Here is a 21,401-nt window from a genome sequence, read left to right on the forward strand (position 1 = left end):
TCTGAGAATAAAGCATCTGCCTGAAAAGAGCATAGGGATTAAAAAAAAATCTTCAATTCTGAGTCCTGTTTCTGTAACATAGATGTTTTCATTATTCAGACTGAAGCCAGTAAAAGGAAAGCAGGCTGGACAGAAAGGGTGGGAGTTAGTTTCATTATTCATTTGTATCAGCAGTGTTGAAAAACATACCCTGTTAGTTCTCAGGAAAAGCAATAAAAAGGAAAAGTTTAGCATGATTTAAAGCAATATGGGGAACTTCTTGCTAATCAGTTGGAAAAATGATTTAAGTAGTTTGAAGTGCTGCTGTAAGTATGCCATGTTATATCCCTCAGTCTTTTTTCCTTCAGATGTGGCTTCCCACAGCTAGAGACATTTCTTTCTGGTTGCTGTGTGAAAGCAGGAAATGGCTTTTGTTGCGGGAGTGTGAATTTGGCTTCTGCACAAAATGCTCTCAAAATCGCTGAATAAACAAGCAGAAAAAGCAGGAAAAAATAATTCCTTCTTCCCATATCAGTTATGGTAGGAAGATTACTGCTAATGCAATAGGCGACAAACCAAAAATCAACATTATTTTTAAGATGATTATGCCCTTTTAATTCTCCTCCACTGCAGTTCTAATCCTGCTCTCTAAATATAACCAACCTATGAGGAAAAATTGGCCTTTTTATAGTAAGTGATTAATGTTTAAGGGATTCATAAGTTTCTTTTTGCAGTCTATTCTAGGAGACACATTTCCAAATTGATCTGTGGGGTTTGGATAACACACAAGGTATTATTTTCCATTACTAAAGCCCCACATAATGATCTGAAAAGGGAAGCCATAGCATTTCATTTCTAATATATCACCTACGTAAAAAAAGAATATTCTGATTCCTGTATCTCAGCTCAGACGCTAAGTTGTCCAAGGACTTGACACTGGAGGTCGAATGTTATTGGAAGAGCAGCGGAGTCACTCGGTAGCATTACTTCAGCAGCAGTATGTAACTGAGCCATATTTACTCATTCACATCAAATTTACCCTGGAGTAAATCATTAACACTCCAGCTGAACTGTCTGAGATGCGCTGGGGCAGCAGAGGACGTTCCAGCCTTGGGCTCGCGGCGTGGAGGAGCAGCACAAAGCTGCACAAAGCGGGGGAACAACTCTGCCTCCTTCTGCACACGATGCAGAATGATCTTCCTCCCTTGTGTCCCTAAATTAAACGTTGTGCCCGTCATGACACGTCACTTGTTCGCTGGGAAGTATCACCTTCGATGTAATAGCGATTATTTTTCTGGGGAGCCATGTTTTCCGTGGGTCTTGTAGGAATATTTATGCTGAAATAATATTAAAGTCTTTCTCTAGAGAGGAATGCCTGCCCTGCTTTCTGCACGCATCAGTGTCAATATGAGTTCTTGTGTAATTGCTTTGCACTAAAGTAGGTCTTTGTCGTTTCAGTGGACTGGGATTTATTTGATAAAAGCTTTGTTCTTAAGTGAGAACTGCAAAGGATGCTGCTCTGCTGCATCGTAGCTCAGGCCATAAAATGAACATGTGACATTTATCCTGCTCTTACGTTGGGCAAAATACCTCTGCTGAGGAAGAAACTGCGGATGATTTTGTGGAATATTACTTTTGCTGCAGAAACCCATGAATGCAAAACAGAATTCCCAACTTCGATTGGATATGTTCTTTCACAAAAAACTCTTTTAAAAAATTGCTATCTGTTTTTCTGACCTACAATATTGTTTTTATTAGGGTTTTAATGCATCAGAAAGCAGAATAAAGAATGAAGATACCTAGGAAATTAACTTCATCCCAGTTCAGGGACTTCTTCTATAAAATTGTTTTAAATTGCTGTGGTTAAAGAAGCTGAAGTTGTACCTGTTTTTCATTGAACCATTTCTAGTTTTAAAGTAAAAATAAAGAGAGAAGGTCTATAGGCCAGCAATGATGAGTGTTATAGAGTAAGATTAAAATTGTTCTCCAGCATTATTATTTAAGCTGAAATAATCCTGCGATGAAATTACGGTTTTGTTTTGATGATGAGACTTTGCAAGTCAGAAACCTATAAAATATGGCGCCAATGTTGCAATGTAGGTGAGTAGCAGAAGGCGTAATTGCCTTTTCTGGTGTGCCTATGAGATATATTCTGTACATATGCCATACATATCAGACAGCAGACAAATGTATTCCCCCACAAGGTGATGTACTTGCTTAGTACAGACTCAGCACTAGAAAGCCGTGGATTCCCACTGGCTTCTGGTGTAGTCTGGGGCATTTTGCATTTCACCAGAGCAGACTCAGAGACCAATACACTTTGGTTTTCTTGTGGCTACCTTGGGGGTACCAAACATTATCTCATTTGCAAGGCTTGATTCCCATCTTGTGCACGCAAATCAGTAGTAATGTTCCAGTGGGACAACGGATCATGCCAGTAGGAGCAGGATGTGAGCTGAAGGCAACGCTGGTGATCTGACTGTTTCCCTCTCAGCATCCTCTTCTTGGGACCCGTTTTGCGGTCTGTGTCCTCACAGCATAAGTTTGTTATGAATTTGTTTAATCACAGGATAGATGATCTTGTCACTGAATACCCTTATAACAGTGTGAGAGAAGGCCATTAATAGTTAATGGTCAGAAATATGTCCCTAAAGGAACTGTCTCGTGAATGGAGTCTGGTGACATGTAAGTGACATGTTTGTACCTCCCCCAGATCCTGACTCAATAAAAGCATCAGATCCAGCACTGAGAACATTTCCCATGGGGGGAGAGGCAGCAAGGCGGATGGCTTTCAGTGGTCCCTGAAAAGTCACCCACCCTTGAGCTTTGCTAGGCTAGGCTAAGGTTACTAGTCTTGCTCTTCTCTGGGCAAAATGTTTTCAGAGCTGTCTGTACTGTTGAATTCTTTTGAGAAGTTCTATCATTTTAATCGTGTATTTTATTAGAGAGAAGGGAAATATTGTTTGTGAGGTTTATGCCTATCACCATTTGTATTTGGCTTGGTTTTTAATACCATGCGTTTAGGAGATCCTTGGATGCTAGGTTTGATAGGTAGACTGACTTAGACACCAAATAGTAATATTTAATACCTAAAGTAACCAGATAAATCTACCATTGTATCCGTGTTTTCTATATGTTGCTGTACGAATTTAACATTAAAATTTAAAATCTGTAGGGATGTTTCATATTCAAAACATGTGGGTGAACAATGATATAGCTAACAGTCATCATGTTAAAAGAAGCTAATTATTGTGGAATATCATGTTAGCTGGAAGTCACTGAGTAGGCAAATACTGTACAAAAATGATAGCATACAAAGCTGACACATCTTTGATGTTATCCTAACCTAGTGCTGGAATGAAAAAAAAGACCTTTTGTTGTAGCTGGAGAATATTCTTGCTCCTTGTGAGTAGACCCTTGGGTCAGCTAATGGCTGCTGGCCTAAATTGGTAACTTGATCTCCAGGAAAGGAATTACCATGTGGGCTCTCTTGGTGATTTTGAATTATGATCCAGAGCTGGATTTGTAAGAGTCTGAAGAAAAAAAAAAAAAAAAAAGAGGAAAGATGGTCTGTATCTCTGTATTACAGAGTTGTGTAACTGCCACATGAGTGATACCACAAGAGATTGTCAGTTACTGAATTTTGTATGAACAGAAGGAAAAAAACCTCAAATGTAACATGTATTGAGCAGCCTTTTTTCCCACTCTGGACTCTACATACATCCACAGCAAGAAGCTGTTCATGCCGTTCGGAGATCCCAGCCTGAGTGGATAGGGCAGACTTAAGGTGGACGCAGAAGTGAACTGACCAAGACCATGTCTGTGCAGCAGCTCAGTGGCAGAGTTGAGAGTAGGATTGATCTTTGTCTGGAGAGATGTATTGCTGAAACATCCTGCCACAGTGTTCTTTTTTTTCGGTGGTGTTTATTGGTTTTTTAAGAACTATATGGAAAAACCAGTTTAACTATTGAAAATGGCACCAGGAAATCTGAAAAGGTTTTATCAAACTGTTTACAGTGAAAGAGGTTTGACTGATATTAATGTGCATCTCCAAGTGCCTTGCCTCTCTGGCTTTCAAAACGCTAAAGCTTAAAGTTACTGAGTGTCTTTTCAAATCTGTCAGCCTGTGTGGGTCTTGCTAGTGCAGTATACGTGCCTGCTTAAGTAACATGCAGAACAGATTGACCTCAGAAGTATATAGCCAGTCCTGCATCCTTGGTTCTGATCTCCTCAGTAAACCAGACTGAATTATTCATGCAGGTTTTATGAGGATCATCTCTGAAAATGATCGATGGAGGTGAGAATGCAGAACTCATTCCTACTTTTTATTTCCAGCTCATCTCCCAATGGGATTTACAAGAATGAAAACCGAAATTCATCTTCAGTACTAAACTGAACATTGTAAGAAGTTGCCTTTTTTTTTTTTTTTCCCCTGATTTGGATTCCTCTCACAGTGTATGATAAATTGTTCAGTAAATACTCATGTGAAATTTATACCTTAACTTTATGATGATAACTTTATGATACCAGCTACAGATGCTTTGGAGGGCCAGGTCTGATGGGATCTGTACGTTGCCTTTAGGTGTCACGACAGGTAGCGCTCGTGTATCAGCACTGCAGTGTTTGCTCATTTGGGTCCTTCTATCAGACAGCTTTGGACTCCCTGCTTGTCTCAGAGCCCTACCAGTACCTCTGGTGCACAGAAATCTTGGTAAGGGAACCGGGCATTGTGTGATGTCCTTCTGGAAACAGATGCATGTGCCTTGTGTGCTCTTATTTGTCATTTGATTCTTAAGGCCCAGGGAAAGAGATCTGCAGATAGTGTGGTTTTATGTGGCCTAGAGGTGATGGATGTGCTTGGGCAGCTATTTTCCCCTTGAACTGCAGCTCTAGCCAGTTGTAAAGAACATGTGGGTCTAAAGATGAGATGGAAAAAAAGACAAAATATCCATTTCTGTCTCCTCCCCCTCAGGGAGTACAGCTATATCTCAGGAGAAGACTTTAGAAGTTATTGCCAGTTAAAATTGATCAGGTAGGAATTGCTCATCATCTGAGACTGTCCTCAATTTCTCTGTACGTTTTGAAACGTCCTGCACACTACAATTAGAGGACAATCTGTAAACAACAGCTCTTCAATAAAGCTTTGGAGACCTTGCTTTTGTTTCATTACCCTCCAAGCACTCTTGGGTGGCAATGGAGCACAGTTTGGTTTTGTTGTTGTCGTGTGCATGTTTAAGATGACCTGACTTTTTTTCTCCTGATATGTCACATTTCCAAATACACCATGAGAACAAATCATTGCTTCTGGGCTGATGTCAATAAAGCAAAGGTACATAGAGACAAAACAATTAGCAGATAGAGGTTTTTGAGTACCAGCGAGAGTTTATGGAGTGCTAGCTGGGCATCAGTGATATCGCTGACAAGTATGAGAGACCTCAATTAATCTGGGACATGTTCCACTAATAAGGCAAATTCAAAACACTTTTTCCTGAGTGCAAAGTTTGGATGAAAATATACAAATTTAAATACAGGTGGACAGAAGCTGTTCACCTTAGCTCTGATAGAGCAGATCCCCCTGAAGTTGGTCTCGATGTTGTTACTTGTGATTCCGCAGCCCTGGCTGTTGGAGAGCCGCTCCTTTGGCTCCATCCCCCTCTCCCCACTCCCAGCACAGGCAGCAGTTCTTGATAATGCAACTCCAGCTTCAAAACTTCAAAATATCACACGCCCATTCCTCCCCAGACTGTCCATATTGCACCCCAATAGATCAGTGCTCCATAAAGTAGTTAGGCATGGTTTCTTTTTTCTGAAGCAGGCTGTACGCTAAATAAAAATTCTATATAGATTTGACTTTAAGTGCAGTAACTCTACAAAAGCCCGTGGAGCTCCCTCGGCACATACCGGTTCCAGATTTGCTCCCTTGTGCCCCTCCATAGGAAGTGATGCTGCTGACCTCAGTCTTTCTGTCAAAGCCCTGCTTTTAAGTTTCTGTTATATATCAGACATCCCTTTCATTCCTGTGAAATGAAACCAGAGTGCACACTTGCATTGGTTACACTGCTGCGGTGTAAATATTAGAAGAACCTGAGACAGATGGCAGGGTTCCTGATGTGGCGGAAGGCCACAGCTCTGTTACAAAATTCTTTTTAATGAATCGAGTTTCCAAGTGACAACTGGGGTGACTTCACTTCGGTGGCTCTCATGCCTGAAGAGGGCAAACAGTGAGGAGACACAGTGGAATGAAGAAATCTCGTTCTTGCTTACTGAGTGCTTTCCAGCTACAGTGACAAAAAGGCAATTTTTCATTCTGAAATTGGTGAGGACTTAAAATTATAAGCATTTATGGTTTACAAAAAAAAAGGTAGTGTAACTTATGAGGCTGGATTTCCGCAAGGCCAGAGGTGAAGAAGAGGTCGACCCTAGTGACTCCCTTCAGTATTTCCTCCGGAGATTTATGTAACAGGCTGGGCAAGACCTCCGAGTTTCCAGATGGGAGTGGGAGTGCTCCTGCTCCACAAGCTGATGCAGCGTTGCCAGAGTTGTACTGGCCTAGTACCATTCTTGCATTTCTCGGTTCTCCCCTGCTTCTCTCCCCCTCTCTGTGTTACATTTACTGTCTACTGGTATCTTTCAAGAAGGGGGATTAAAGAGATGGACTAGAAGAATTTTTCTAGTCGTGTCGTACTCAATTACTATCATCTAATAATTTTGTAGCTTCTACAAGCTATACTTTTGTTGCCCTTTATGTAACAAAACCAAAGGATACAGATGGAAAGATATGAAATATGCTCTCCAGGCAAGCTCCTGCTAATTTCCCAAGCTGGCTAAAAGGACGCGTGAATGTATGTTCCTTCCTGTAGCCTTTACTTCCTCGCCGCCCCACAAACTAGTCCTGCAGACTTGGACTCTGCACTTGCACACCCCATCTCCACAACATTGTGAGCTGGGGCCAGCAAGTGAGTTCTCCGTTCCTAAAACCCATGCGTCCCATCTCACCCTGCTTCATCCTTAGCTGGAGCTTCAGAATAATATTCTAGATTATACAAGGGCTCTTCCTTTCGTGAGAGCCTGCCCCCAGCTAGATCCATGGTGGCTGCTCCTTGTGCAGCTTTGAACTGGTGCCGATTCTCACGGCATATCACAATTTGGCAATCTGTTTTACGCCACGAACTTTGCAGCAGCATTATTTTTTTTGTTCCATGTATTCCCTGCATTTCTCAGAGAAAAGACATTATGAATAGAACTGGCTGAAATATGTAATTTCCTTTTCACAGGAAATCCTGTTGTTCTGGGAAAATCTTTTCTTACAGTTTGAAAGTAGGACTGTAGTCTTAAAAATATCCTATGCAAGAGAGACCATCCGTATTTTCACTAAGGAAAACTGAACACAGGATCTAATTTTTCCAGGATATATGTAATGTAGACCTTGGAGCATAGTCCTGGTATGTGCTTCCAGGCTTTATCCTCTCTCCCAGATCCCAGGCTATGACAAAGAACGTTTTTCTAGTATTCAGCTTCCCTTCGTATTTCCTTCTTAAATACTGTATTTTGCCAGCACGATTGTTTCTCATAACAAACTCAGCAGCATTTGGATTACAGTTAAAACAGTTCTTACTTCATTACACTGCTGCTTATGGAGGGGTGCAGCTGAAAATTAAGAGTATTGCATCAGAATCTGTTGGGGATTATTAAATATTAGCAAAAAAAGTTGTGTGCTGGAGCTCAGGCACCACAACTGTCTGTCCACAGACTCAGGAGGTTCTCCAGTGTGGAGGCTCATACACTGAACAAAAAAACCCGAGACATTTCTCTTTACATCAAATGCTTATGCCCACCTCATCCAAGGAAGAGGCCAAGTAAACGAAGGCAGCTCGTTTAAAAGGGAGATAAACATTCACAGAGTCTCTCCGCCATTTAAAGAAGGAGGACACAGAACTGCTTCATCAAGCCGGTGTTTACAAAGAAGTTACAAATATAAGTAGGACATGAAAATAGAGATTTTTTACAATTTCAGTTATATTACATATCTATATGTTTACTGCATATGTTTCATGTGTTATACAGATAGTTTGGAAAAAGGGGTCAAACATATGCAAGTGTTATTGTTTTAGTATTACAGAGCAACACTTTGGGTTTGAAATCAAGAGAGTAAAGCATTAATTAAGTACAGCACAATGCAGAATTATGTGAAAGCATAAGAGAGATGAATTACCTTTCATTTTGTTGGTTTAGATGATAACTTTCTAGGTTTATTTTTATGACACAAGAAACATTTCTCTACTGGGAAAATATCACACAACTCTGTTTCTCTTTGATTCTTCAACTTCAAAGCTCCCTGAACCACTCTGGGGAAGGAAGAGAAAGCGTTATTTTGTTGAATACCTATTGTGCAGCTTTATTTACAGAAGCTCTTTCTTTGCAGCTGTTCTTAAGCTTAAAGTATTTTGAACTTAAAACATTATGTATCTTTGAGCGGATGTAATTTAAAATACTGCAGCCTACCTCTTCCAATTTGACTGTTCCGTGGCCTGATGAATGAGTATGGTTTAAGCGATGACACAAAGAAGGTATTTTGAGGAGCTGAGGCAAAAGATATAATCGAAAGCCAGGCACACTATTTTTGAGCAGTTCCCCAGGCAGTGACACAACTTTGGGGAGAAAAAAAAATCTCCAAAAATCCCTGACTAATGCAACCATCCAAAGCTATTAGCTAGTAGAATTCCTTTTGCTTTGCATGGGAGTCGAGGTGATGAGACAGGGGAGACAGCGGCCGGTGCCCTGATGGCGTGCGAGGAGGTGGGAGCTCCCATTGGGATTCTGCGGAGACAGCCGGGGAGAATCGGGTCCGCTGTGCTCCTCGAGCTGTCAGGGGTGACATCGGGGTCTTTTCTTCCCCAGCTCGCCAAAGGCTTCGTGCTGCGGTAGATTTAGGCAAATGTAATCAAATGCAAATCCCATGCTTGTACTTCTCCTGACATCGAGCTGCTTAAAATAATCACGAGCTTTGAGAAACCAAAGAGAATCTGGCAGCTCAGAGTTATCTTTTAACTTGAACAAAATGAAAAGAGTCCTCGATTCAGGACGGCTTGTAGAGTGCTTCTGGGGGATGAAATGACTTTTCATTTCATGGCAAATTTTGTCCCTGTTGCACTGGCGTGGGGGGTGTGGACAGCCCCAAGGAGCAGTGGAGACTACAGCTATGCAAAGAATTGCTGGAAACAAGTAGATCAGTCCTGTGCTTTAGGAAGCTGTCATATTCAGTTCACTTTCTTACACACCAGCAGTAAAAATCTGACCAACTGACCAACAGAGACGCTTATTGAACATATATTGAACGTATGTTCAGTGCCTATTGAATATGACACCATTGTTACTCCATTCCTTGCTCCCCAAAAAAGGCTTCAAGAAGAAATGTGTAAAAGCTAAAATTTGGTCTCAGTTTAGTTTAAGAACAAATAAGATCTATAGTTTTCAGATCTAGAAGGACAGTTTCCTAAGGCTGTACTGCTGTGAGAGCAAATTGTGTGTCCTTGTGTGGTTTGGATCTTCACTTAATGTTTAGGTTACCTGTCATTTTGTACAGTTGCTGCCTTTCAAGCTTGTGTTTCATTTGATTGGCTCCATTTTGGGTGCTGCTGTTTTCTTGCTGGGTTTTTGTGTCTGTGCGAGCATGTGGTGTTAGAAAAGGATTATTGATAATACCAGGACTCCGTGCATTTTACAGGTTGTCTTACCTTGTGTAACAAAGCCATATACTTACTGTTGGAAAAGGGCTGTGGTAAAATTCTGCTAAAAATAGAACGCAGTATTTCTGTGGGAGTGGGATGCACAGGGATTTGCTGCACCTCAGGTAGCTCCCTGTCTGCTTTCTCACCTGTAGGAGCACACACAGAAATTTGATGCTGTTTTAGATGGGTTTTTTGATGAAGCTATGCAATCTCCTGAGAAGATCCTTTTTCTTTTTTCCCAGTTGATTTAAGTACATTTGTGCCAAGAACAGTTTCTGAGAGTAACACAGAGATGTCAGTGGTGGTATCTGTGTGGTTGAACCACCTTCACCTGGAAAGCAGGATCTGCAGGACAGATTTATTTCCAAGTGTGTGTTTGCTCTTGTAGCACAAAGAAGTCTTAAGTGGCTGTCCTGGTTTCGCCGGAATAGGATCATAGAATCAATTTTCTGTTACATTTTGTTTTAATTCCTGGCCAGCCATGGTATGCAGGCTTCCATGGTGATCAAGGCCGTTAGCAGTTTTGAGTTAAGAGTTAGCCAGTGCTAAAGCTATGATGAGTGAAAGCCAGGGCAGCTGACCCAGGCTGACCCACGGGGGTATTCCATACCATAAACATCCCATTCACTATAAATTGGAAAGTTTGGTGGGGATGGCCTCCTCTTCCCTGTCTTCTCAATGGTTGCTACCCCTGGAGGGTCTTGCCATAACTATATGGGCTGAGTATGACTTTGTATTAGTATTGATATTGGTTTTCTTATTTTATTAAAACTGTTTCAGTTTCAACCCACGAGTCTCCCTCCTTTTCCCAATTCCCTTTCTTGGCTGGGGAGGGGTCATTGGGTGATAGAACAACTGGTTATTGTTTAGCCCTGGGTGCAGGCTAAATGGAGACAGCGACATAAAGACATATATGGAGAAGACCATGGCCATGATATTCTGCTCTGGAAACCACACTGCAATGTAAAATCTCCTTTGGGAAGTGCAGAGGTAGCTTGATAGCTGAGGTCGATACAATCAGCTCAGAAAGCCCGGCATTTCCAAGTAGACCTGCAAACATGAATCTTCACTCTGCTCACCAGTCTTTTGTTTGATTTTCCGCAGGAGCTCTGACTCTGAAGAAGCATTTGAGACCCCAGAGTCTACCACACCGGTAAAGGCACCACCTTCACCTCCACAGCCACCTGCCGAACCAGTGGCGGCAGCAGCAGTTGTAGCAGACATAGCAGAGCAAGAAATAAAACCCCAGTTGCCCTTGGAAGACACAGGTAACAAGCATGTAATGAGTGGGACAGGTTACTGAGGAAGGTGAAGCTGCAGGGAGGTGTTTGTGTAAGCACAGGCAAGGAATTGATGCTAATAAAATGTCTTCTGGAAGATTAGTTAGTGCATGCTGGGCATTATCCATGCTGGGAGGAAAAACCCTGTTGCCTCCTGCAATAAAGTATTGGAGAATCTGTCCATAACATTTGGTAAATGATAAAGAAAAGAGGAGCTTTCTAGAAAAACCTTTCGTCCTTTTGAATCAGACTTCATTCTGTCTTCTCAGAATTGTAGAATCTTTATAGAGTCAGAGGAGTAGAAAAAGGAGGCACGAGATGCAGGTACCTGAGTGAGCACTGTTAACTGTGACAATTAACAAAATGTTATTTTCAAATATATTGTCACCTAAAACAGAAGGTGAACAAAAAGACCATTGGAACAATAGAAATATTTATATTAGCTTGATAGGAGGAACATGGGATTATGTGTGAATGTATGTATAATATACATACACAAAAATTGGTACATACTGGGAAAATAACCTTGAAAAGGGGAATATCATGTTTAAAAAAACTCAAAGAAATCCTTTTCCTCAAAAAGTGTTCTTTGTTCTCCAAATTGAGTAATGGAATATGAGGGAGCAGAAAGCACTCCATTAGCCCAAAATAGCTTTGTTTGGGCTGTCGGATGACAGCTCAACAGTTTAAGATTGAATTCCCCATTATGCTGTCTTTTTCCTATCTGAAAGTCAAGTCATCTTGCTCAACTGGCTAAATTGTATAAAGGTAATTTTACTCTAAGCAGACTAAAGTTCACTTGTAATTCATTTGGAAAGATGTATAGCATTGCCAGGCAGTGTTTTAAAGCTTCCATTTCCACTGTAGAAGTGGGTGTGTTTAGCAGTGGGCAAAGGCAGTGTCCGTGGCTGGTGTGTGTATTATAAAAACTGTCAAGCTTTGATTTAAATCTTTGGGAAAGTGACAAATAAGTCTTGCAAATGTCTCGAGCTACCTAATGCATTTCTGGGACTTATGCATTAAGGAATGCTATTTAAGATCATGATTTATGATACGAATTCATAAGAAGAGAGAAAGATGTTCAACAAACTGGTTCCAGAAAATAAAAATGAAATACTGAGATGTCCTGACACTTTCCTTTCTGCTGTTACAGTTCCTTCTTCATTGTAGCAAACGTTACTCATTCTCCATCTTCTTTCCTTTTTCTAGTCTTCTGCAATCTAGCAATTACAAAATAAGTGCAGAGAGAACAAAAGAACGCATATGCTAAACAGGATTGGAGTGTGTTTTTAATTACTGCAGTAGATTATCTTCAAACCCTTGATTACACATGTGCTTCCCTGGCACATGTGATTCTTGTCTCCCCACATCCCAGATCTCCCCTTCCTTTCTTTCTGATACTTCTGACGAAAGGTAGGATACTGAATATATCTATTCGTAGCCAGTGTGAACTATATTGAAGGCCATTGGTTGGCAGAGATGAAAACATGTCATTTGAAAATAAGATTTGTCCATGGGAGGCAAGTTGCCACAAACTAACAGAGCTATGTTCAGCATTCCAAATTATGCAAATTGCAGTTATACAACAGAGTAGTTTATGTGAGGGAAGGAAGATACGTAATGCAGAAAAAATTCAAATGTAGGAGGGCAACACAAAGCATTCATTTGTTTTGGAAATCTTTGGAAGAAATTAATAATGCTAAGACTATATCTTAGGTGTTTTCATGCTTCTTCAGAAGTGAGAACAGTTAAACGTTTTGTACTTTATAAACCGCTTGAGTAACAGTTATCTTGTAGTTTGCTTACCTCATAGGTTATGCATGTGGCTGCACACAAAGAGAATGAGTCCTTTCCTTGGGGGTCATGGGCAGTTGAAGCAGAGTTCCTTGTTGGTACCATACAGCTAAATAAATAGGTTTTGGTAAAAGAGGAGTAAGGAATACGGGCAACCGGAGAGCCTGGCACACACACAGGGAGAGGCAGTGACGTCCAGCTGGGTTTCTGGTTCACCAGCTGCATGGCTTTGTCCTCTACATCAGGTTGGTAACAGAGCGTGTGGAAGCATAGTAAGAGTTTAAAGGATTATTTCATCTATATCTGACAATAATTACTTATGCAGACGGTTGCAGTTATGCTGCATGATATCATTAGCCCAACAGCTGGACCCCACTGCTGGAAAGCCAAGAGGAGAGTTTTTAATTAGGTTGACTTCAATGCTAGCTTAATAAATATGATGAAAGTGGAATATAGCTAGACTCGTCCTGGGTTTGTGCCAGCTCCTGGTGGGGTAAAACCTGCTGCATGGCTCCAGTCCATCAGCAGCAGAGCAGGAGAGGGGAGTCAGTCTGCGGGCGAGAATAGAGAGGAAGAGGAGTAACAGAGCATGTATGTAAACTACCTCTGAACCCCAGAAAGTGTCACTAATGAGCCCTTCCATTCCTTTGTAAATGCTTTGTGTTGTGGGGAATGTGGGTTGCACTCTTGAGGCATGTGACTTTGAGGGTGCTTTTTTTAAAAAAAAATATTATTGTTTTGGTAGTATTTAAAATTATTGTTGCCTGTCTCATCAGCTTCTCATAGCAGTGTCCTCTTGTCCCTTGTTCCAGCCACCTGAGCACCAGAAGGTGCCCCAAGCCCTTTCTCCCAAATACCCCCTGTTTCTGTCCAGGATTTTCTGCATAGGCAGGGGCATTTCTTCTGCCCCTCTGCCACCTTCTCCAGTTAATTAATGAATTCAGATTATATACACAGACGAGATATGAGAGCTGGTGTCCCCTCTGTGCGTTACAGCCCACTGATCAGGATATGGGGACCTATATTCAGGTTCTTCTTGTGCCAGGGAAATTGAGGTCAGGCTTTCCAGTACAGAGATGATGACCCAGACAAAAACAACCCAAATTTTTGTTAGGAAAACATTCTTCTTTCATGTTTTTCCTCTCAAAGCTTGACACAGAAAAATTCAAAATAAACTTTATATCCAAAGTTTTCTCTCAGAATAAATGGCAAAAGTAGTTTTACAGTAATTTTTAAAATAGCACTACTAATTTATTTCATAACTTCAAAGGCACCTCATAATAAGCAGGAACCTGAAATAAACTGTGTTTCAAAATTTCTAGTATTAGGTAATTCCAATTCCCACATGCTATAGGTGAAGTACTTGTCTAATGAGTTATGTCATTATAACGGAGTATGTGGGTGCATGCTGTATGCATTTTCCAAGGGTTTCTCTTTGCTTTTTTAGAAAACAACTAGAATTTAATTTCTTCTGTATTTGCTTTATTAGATCTGGTTAAATTTTGTTTCTAACACTTTCAAAATAGCTTTTCATTTTGTTTCCAGCTCAGGGGTGTTAAGGCTTTCTATTTTCAGCCTAATGGGTTCCCCCCTATTTTAGAGATACTTCAACAAAGTACAAAATATTCAACTGTCCTATCACACAACCCAGCTCCACTGCTAGAATAATTTGTTGTAATTTAAAGGGAAAAATATTTTAAAATAGCTAGAAGTACTTTATGTGTTCTAACCCCTTAATATATTTTCATTATTCATAAAGAAATAGTTCAGATTTAGATTCAATAAGCTCATAGCTGGTGCAGATATTTCATTTTCTTCTTTAAAATATCTTTAAAACAAATGTGAAGTTGCCATCAAAGTTTTTGGAAGTGTCTTTTTGTGAACACGTCCCAGGAGAGCACAGCACCTGCCCTGTGGTAGGGCATGCCCCGGGGTGCCGCATCCTGCCCTACTGGTACCGCAGTGATTAGAGTCTGTTCTTGTGGGACACTGAAGCTTTACTGGCATCTGAAGTGCTGTCATAACCTAGGTATTTTATACTGTACAGGAAAAAGATTTCTGGAGTTGACTGGAAAAGTTTTTTGATTTTTTTTAAATTCCTTTTTGTTGATACTAACAACAGAAATTTGTTTTGTTTATTAGTGCAAAGTCTTATAATGTGTTTCTAGCAACTTTTGCTTCTGCCATAATAGGTGACAGGTGAAAATGCCAAGCATTAAACACGTCATGCTGCTCTCATTGACAGGTCTCGTCATCTCGATACAAGAAGTTTGGGGTCTGTTGTTGTCATTTTTGGTTTTGGTATTGGTTTTGTTTTTCATACTTTATCCAGGCAAAAATTCTCTGAAAACAGAGAAATTTCCTTGTGGAAAGAGCAGAACTTGGACCTTCTTTTTTAACTAATGAAATGGGAGGGTTTTTTCAGAGATCACCTGTTTTTTATGGCAACAAAAGTTTCCCTGCTTGGAATGTTCTTGGAATGCTTTATAAAACTTAGTATCTACCTGTGGGCAGCTCTTACCAGTATAAATTGGGGGTGACTGTCAGCGCAAATAAAAGGCATAAACCTTATTTAAAACCTTGTGCTGGCCTCTCTCTAGGGCAAGTCCTGCCTTAATTTTCATAGCTTGTGTTGTAGTATGTTCCTTTGCGATCAAATGGCATTTTAATCAAATACTGTAATTAGTATACTGATTTGCTTAATTCTGTGATGTAAAAGGACAAAAGGCACTGCTCTCTGCATAGGCTGTTCATGTCTGGAAAGAATGGTCTTCATATCTCTCTGTAGTGATAAAGCCGTGTTGTTTTGCAGTAGTGAGCACCGTTCATATCTTCCTCTCCAGCATTTCTGCTGTTACTAGTACCGAGCCAATTCTGTTGTAATGCTGTGAGAGTCTAACAGCAGCATTCCAGTTCTACCAAAAGCCATGTTTTCTGAGACATTTTCATGTGTTGTTTCGTAAAGAAACAATACAAATACGACAGTAGCAAGTCAAGCGACGTTGTGCAGAAACCTATACTCTTAAGTAAAGGATTGGATTAGGAGGAAGTTGTGAAATAAGCAATTAAAGAAGATTAAAGCTCTGCAGTATGTGGAACACACCAAATTTGAATGCTGTTTTGCTTTGAGCAGCTGGAAAACCTTGTACGCTCTCTTTCCTGCTGTGATGCATCCCTAACCTCAGCTCTACCACGCCTGTTATTTACAGTCCAAGTCCTGCAGGGCATCGGTTTATTTTATTTTTTTTAAATGCCTGTTTGTACTGACTCAATCCTGTCGCGGCCTTTGGCGCACACTGGAATGAAAACAACGCATAATTGCAGATGATTTCTTGTTCAGATCCCCCTTTTATTTCATGCTGACCTACATTTGTACTCTGCTGACATACTAGAGCTACACCAGTGTTTATTGTAATGTATTCCCGTTAAGTGTCTTCCATTCCTGTTTCAGTGTAAAATGCACAGATCAGCCTAACGCTGGAGTTTTGTGGCGCTCTCCCAGTCCCAGTGAAGTGAGCACCAGCTCAGCTGGCAAATCGAGTCTAATTAATGACCACTCAGCCAGGCTGAAACCAAGAGCAACCCAGTGGAGATTAAGGAGAAAAATAAACCGTCCTGAAGTGCTGCCATGTCATTAGCATTCACTTAGCAGAAAAACACATTAAAATATTATTGTAATTGATGTAATTCAGTAAACTTCCACAGTCTTAAAGGAGAAACTGTAGCTGTCATTCCCTTGACAATCCCTGGAAATACATGGTGCCACTCTAAGGTACTGCTTTGGGAAATGCGTCCAGTTTCCTTAAATCCTTTCTGTCCGCTACATCCATAAATAATAATTATTGTCATCTCTATGCAGACATATCATTTCCTTGGAAACAAAGGAAAAATGTTTTGGGTTTTTTTTCTGCTCTTCATTCATAGCTTCTGACTAAAAGTAATTATTGATTGTATTGCTTTTATGAACAACACTAATGAATGTAGATGGGCAAAATGGGAATTACTTTGCAAAATATGTCAAGAATGGAATGAAAAAGATGTGTAGAAATTTCTCTGAAATCATTTAATGATGACAAAAGCATTAATTTTTGCTTGACTGTTTTTCTTTATAATGGCATAATAATAAAAAAAAAATGCCAACATGAAGAATGCTGTATTGCTTCAATAGTAAGCAGCAGGGTGTTTTGCTCCAGTACGTATCAGTGAGAGCTCAGAGCAGCTGACTTACCCCAGCTTGAGCTGTGAGCTAGAGAGAGACTTCTCAGGTCTCCGATACCCTGACTGGGACGCACGCACATAGGCAGAGGTGACTATGTAACGTTCAGATCGGGAGCAGTACAATGACAGCAGAAACAAACCATATTCAGGATTTGAAAAGCATTTTAGTCATGAACTTCTATGAACTGGAAGGCAGGAAGGACCATCATCTTACTCCTTTGCTACCTATATATTTTCTTCTTTTTTTATATGCAGTTTATTTTTCTACTTTGTCCAATATAATTGTTATATCCCAAGTCAGTAGACTTCTAGACAACTTGTTAGGGTTCCATGCAATAAGCAAGTCTTTAATACAATGAAAATCTGCTCAGTTCAACAGTTTTAGCATATAATTCTTTCTATAAATTTTCTTTTCATCGATGAGTTAGAACTACATTTTGAGAAATCTCTTTTAAATAATTTGTAGGGAGCTTCTAGTGGTATTTTTTAAGGAAGATTTTCAACTGAGAATATTTGTACAGTACTCTAATTGACTAATTTTCTTGCCTTTACCATAATTTATTTCATATGAAATTCTCAGTGATTCATGTCTCATTACAAACTTGGGATTACGAGGTCAAAGTGGAGTGTATTGACTGCTTGGGGCAGCATCGATGGGTTGTGGAGAGGAAGCCATGTTCCTCTGGGAAATTGGTAAAAATAGCACATGGGAAGCAAAACTTAAGATCAACATGTAATTGCTGAAGCTCCAGTCAATTTACAGGGAATTTACTGCATAAGAGCTCAGATGCAATTCTGTAAACTCTTTATAGTAGTAGAAAAGGAGAGTAATAAAGTGCTTGATGTTCAGTTTTTCTGGTATTCAGCATGTTATAGTAATATCCATCTCTTTACCTAAGTGATTATTAGTTTAGAAGAGATGCTCTAGAGGCTATTGCAAATACATATTTTGTGTTTTCATGAAACTTGCCTTGAATCCTTTTCTGGGGAGAACAGAACTTGTTTTTTCCATTAATCTAGTTCATATATTGGAAATGTCACTTTGGTTTGTATGTTCTTTAATCATTGCTTAGTCCATTTCTATGATTTTAACCCTTTATTTTTTTACTTGTAATAATATTAGATTGTAGTAAAATTTATTAAGCTCCAGTTTTAAAAATGTGTTTAAAATTCACAGAGTTTTCTGTTTGTTCCCACAGGATTATGTTCAGAAACTGTACCCGTAACTGATGCATCACACAGTGAATCAGTTGAAGAAAGCCCTTTCCGTCCCCCTTCCCATTCTTTTTCCACTGTCTTCGATGAGGACAAGCCAATAGCCAGCAGTGGAACTTACAACTTGGACTTTGATAACATTGAGTTGGTTGATTCTCTCCATGCCTTAGGTCCGAGCTCTCCAGAATCGAAGAATCGTGATCCCAAAGTGAATGTTCGAAGAAAATCTACTGATTCAGTCCCAGTTTCCAAATCTACGTTGTCTCGATCTCTTAGCTTGCAAGCAAGTGATTTTGATGGAGCATCTTATCTTGGCAATAGTGAGACATTAGCACCGGCAGCAGATGTGTACAGTACTGGTTCAAGTAGTGCTTCTAGTACCCTTAAGAGAACAAAGAAATCCAGACCAGCTTCCTTAAAAAAGAAACAGTCAGCAAAAAAATCTCTGGATGCTCCACCGGTGAAGGAAACACCACAAGAACCGTCTGACCTTGGCCAAGCAGCTTGTGCCCCAGGTGAGGATAAACCACTATCTGAAGCAAAGGCTGACTCAGTAAAGCCCGAATGTACTGAACCTTCTAAAATCTCTGCTGAGAAACAGGAGGCCCCGCCTGTGCCTGAAGGATCCTGCCCTTTGGATCCAGACAGTATTGAAGGGATTAGTGCATTTAGCACTGGAGGCAGCAAAGTACAAAACTCTCCCCCTGCCAATAAGAAAACGCTACCTCTTACAACGGCACCAGAGGCTGTGGAGGTGACTCCGCCTGACACTGGAGGACAAGAAGACCCTCCGGTCAAAGGCATTGCAGTGAGGCTGGAGTTTGATTATTCTGAAGACAAAGGGGTGAGTGAAGACCAGCAGGAAAGTACTCCTCCTCCCAAAAAAGCAGGTAAAAAGCCTGGTGCTAAAATGCCACTACGGAGGCCAAAGACTAAAAAGTCAGTGGAAAAGCTTGACAATGCTCCAACCACACCGACCAAGTCACCCACTGATCCAAACGAAATCCCTATTACAAAAGGTTCTTACACTTTTGATATTGACAAGTGGGATGATCCCAATTTTAACCCATTCTCATCTAGTACAAAAATGCAAGAATCACCCAAACTGCCTCAACAAACGTACAGTTTTGAGCCAGACATGTGTGAGGACTCTATTGACCCTTTCAAGTCGTCTTCTAAGATAGCCAGCTCACCCTCTAAATCTCCAGCTTCCTTTGAGATACCAGCCAGTGCCAATGAAACAAATGGAACTGAAGGAGACAACTTGAATAAACCTGCAAAGAAGAAGAAGACACCAATAAAAACGTAAGTTAAAGGGCACAGATGTTTCTAGATGAGAAGCGGCACATTCCTACCCCTTAGCACCGTTACACACGGTTTATATTTGAATAGAGAAAGGAAGATGCCATTGAGTGTTGGCAGCCACACAATTGGACTCATGCCGGGGGTCTGTAAGTGCTCTCCCTCAACATATTTCCTCAATAGCTTGATGTTTCCAGACTGAAGGAGAGATCCAAGGCTAAATAAAGCCAGATTAGGCCACTGGACTGGCCATGGGATTGTTGAAGTTTGGGGCTCAGTGTAGCTTTGAATCTGATTAAGTCCAAATTTTATTAATTTTGTGCCAAATTTTCTGTGACCTCATCTTGGGAATTTGGTACTGTTTAAGCAGATCGAAGTATTCACACCAGTAAAGACTGTTTTGTGATTCATCTGTTTTGAGAGTGGGACATAAAATAGTAAGGCAGCAACAAATGTCCTATTACACACAGCAGGAAGATGGTTTTATCTGGTGACTTACAGTATTTAAAAGAAAATAACCTGAAAAAGAAGAGTGCAGTGTTGAAATATATCTTTTTAAATACAAGACTTAAAAATGTGAAAGATTTCCCTTCTGTGAAAGGGCTTACAGTTCTGCAGAAGGGTTAAAATCACCTAGACTGCTGCATGTTAGGGAAATATCCAGCTTTTAGATGCAGTTGAGAAATTGCAGGATACATTCTCTAGCTTGTATTTAGATATTTGGTTGATGATTTCAATGGCTAGTTGCATTGATTCCATGTTCAGCTTGCTGGTGTGCGTGTTATCTTACCCATTCAGACATGGTTGTTTGGAGTTGGTAATCAGTAAGTTTAATCCCATTTATCTGAAATTGATATCCTCTGTGTATCTGTAAGAAAACATCTCACTGCATGTCCCTTTATGATTTAAATGTTTCAGCTAACTAACAAAAATATGAGTTAAAATTTCAAAAGCCTGACAATTTGAAGATAACAGGGTTAATGTAAAGCAGTACAAAAAATGACCTCCTTTATGGAGTGAGGTGGAGATTGTTCAGTTTTTCTGAGCAGCCTGCTACCCTCTAGATGTCTAGCTCATGTCCCTTGCCAGACTTGAGGAAGCTTATGCCACTTTTTCTTTTTAGGGGCATTTCTAAGTTATGAAAATGATAGACTACTGTATAGTTGAGTTGAGTTTGAGTTGTTCTGATGTTGCTTCTTTTTGAGGTATGCCTGAAATTTCAGGGAAATTAAGATGCATGCTAAGCTGACACATTTTCCAGGCCTACAGTCCAAACTGGTTTTGTCCAAAACAAGAAAACTTAAAAGTCTGACTGCAAGAGAGGAACAATTTGAATCTTACTGGGGAAGTGCAGAGGAAGAGAGGGGAATTTTAACATCACCAGATCCTTAAGTCTGATATTTGCAGCCAGCCAGAGTTCCCTTGTGTCTTCCAGCAGCTGCAGTGGACATGACAGACCCCCCGTATAAACCTCTTGGGTCCACCCATCTGCTGTGAATATTAGAATCAATTCCAAAGTTGTTAATTTAGCGGCAACATGAATTTACAAAGAGTTTGCTAAACCACCTCCATCCTTGGGAAAATCCATCGTGGGAAAGCCCTGTCCTACAGACACAAAGTTCACTGCTGCTCTTTATCATGGTGGAAGAAGTGAAACTCCCCTAGAGCAGAGCTTACAGGTTCTTAGGTTGGGAGGTTTGCAGGAATTCCCAGCTCTTGCCTGGGACTGCGTTGTGTTGTGTGTCTGCTCACTGTAGCCCCGTAACCTACTTTTGCTAGTGGTTTCTAACAAAGAAGAGAATCTACATATTAATACACAGTGCAGCCTGGAGCTGTAATATTTTATAGAAGAAAATTAGCCCAAGGCTTATTGGGGGATGCCAGG

General features: G+C 40.4%; 1 protein-coding gene across 4 annotated transcripts in view; it reads left to right on the forward strand.

Annotated features, from left to right (window-relative positions):
- TACC2 (transforming acidic coiled-coil containing protein 2) overlaps positions 1-21,401 on the forward strand; it is a 150,187-nt gene that overhangs the window by 92,850 nt on the left and 35,936 nt on the right. For all 4 annotated transcript variants that reach the window (XM_068398076.1, XM_068398078.1, XM_068398077.1 and 1 more), the window contains 2 exons: positions 10,812-10,975; positions 18,199-19,519. In XM_068398076.1, the coding sequence (XP_068254177.1) occupies positions 10,812-10,975; positions 18,199-19,519 (1,485 nt within the window). The remainder of the gene's footprint in view (positions 1-10,811; positions 10,976-18,198; positions 19,520-21,401) is intronic.

Source organism: Nyctibius grandis, chromosome 4 (assembly GCF_013368605.1).
Source record: "Nyctibius grandis isolate bNycGra1 chromosome 4, bNycGra1.pri, whole genome shotgun sequence".
NCBI classification, from domain to species: domain Eukaryota; kingdom Metazoa; phylum Chordata; class Aves; order Nyctibiiformes; family Nyctibiidae; genus Nyctibius; species Nyctibius grandis.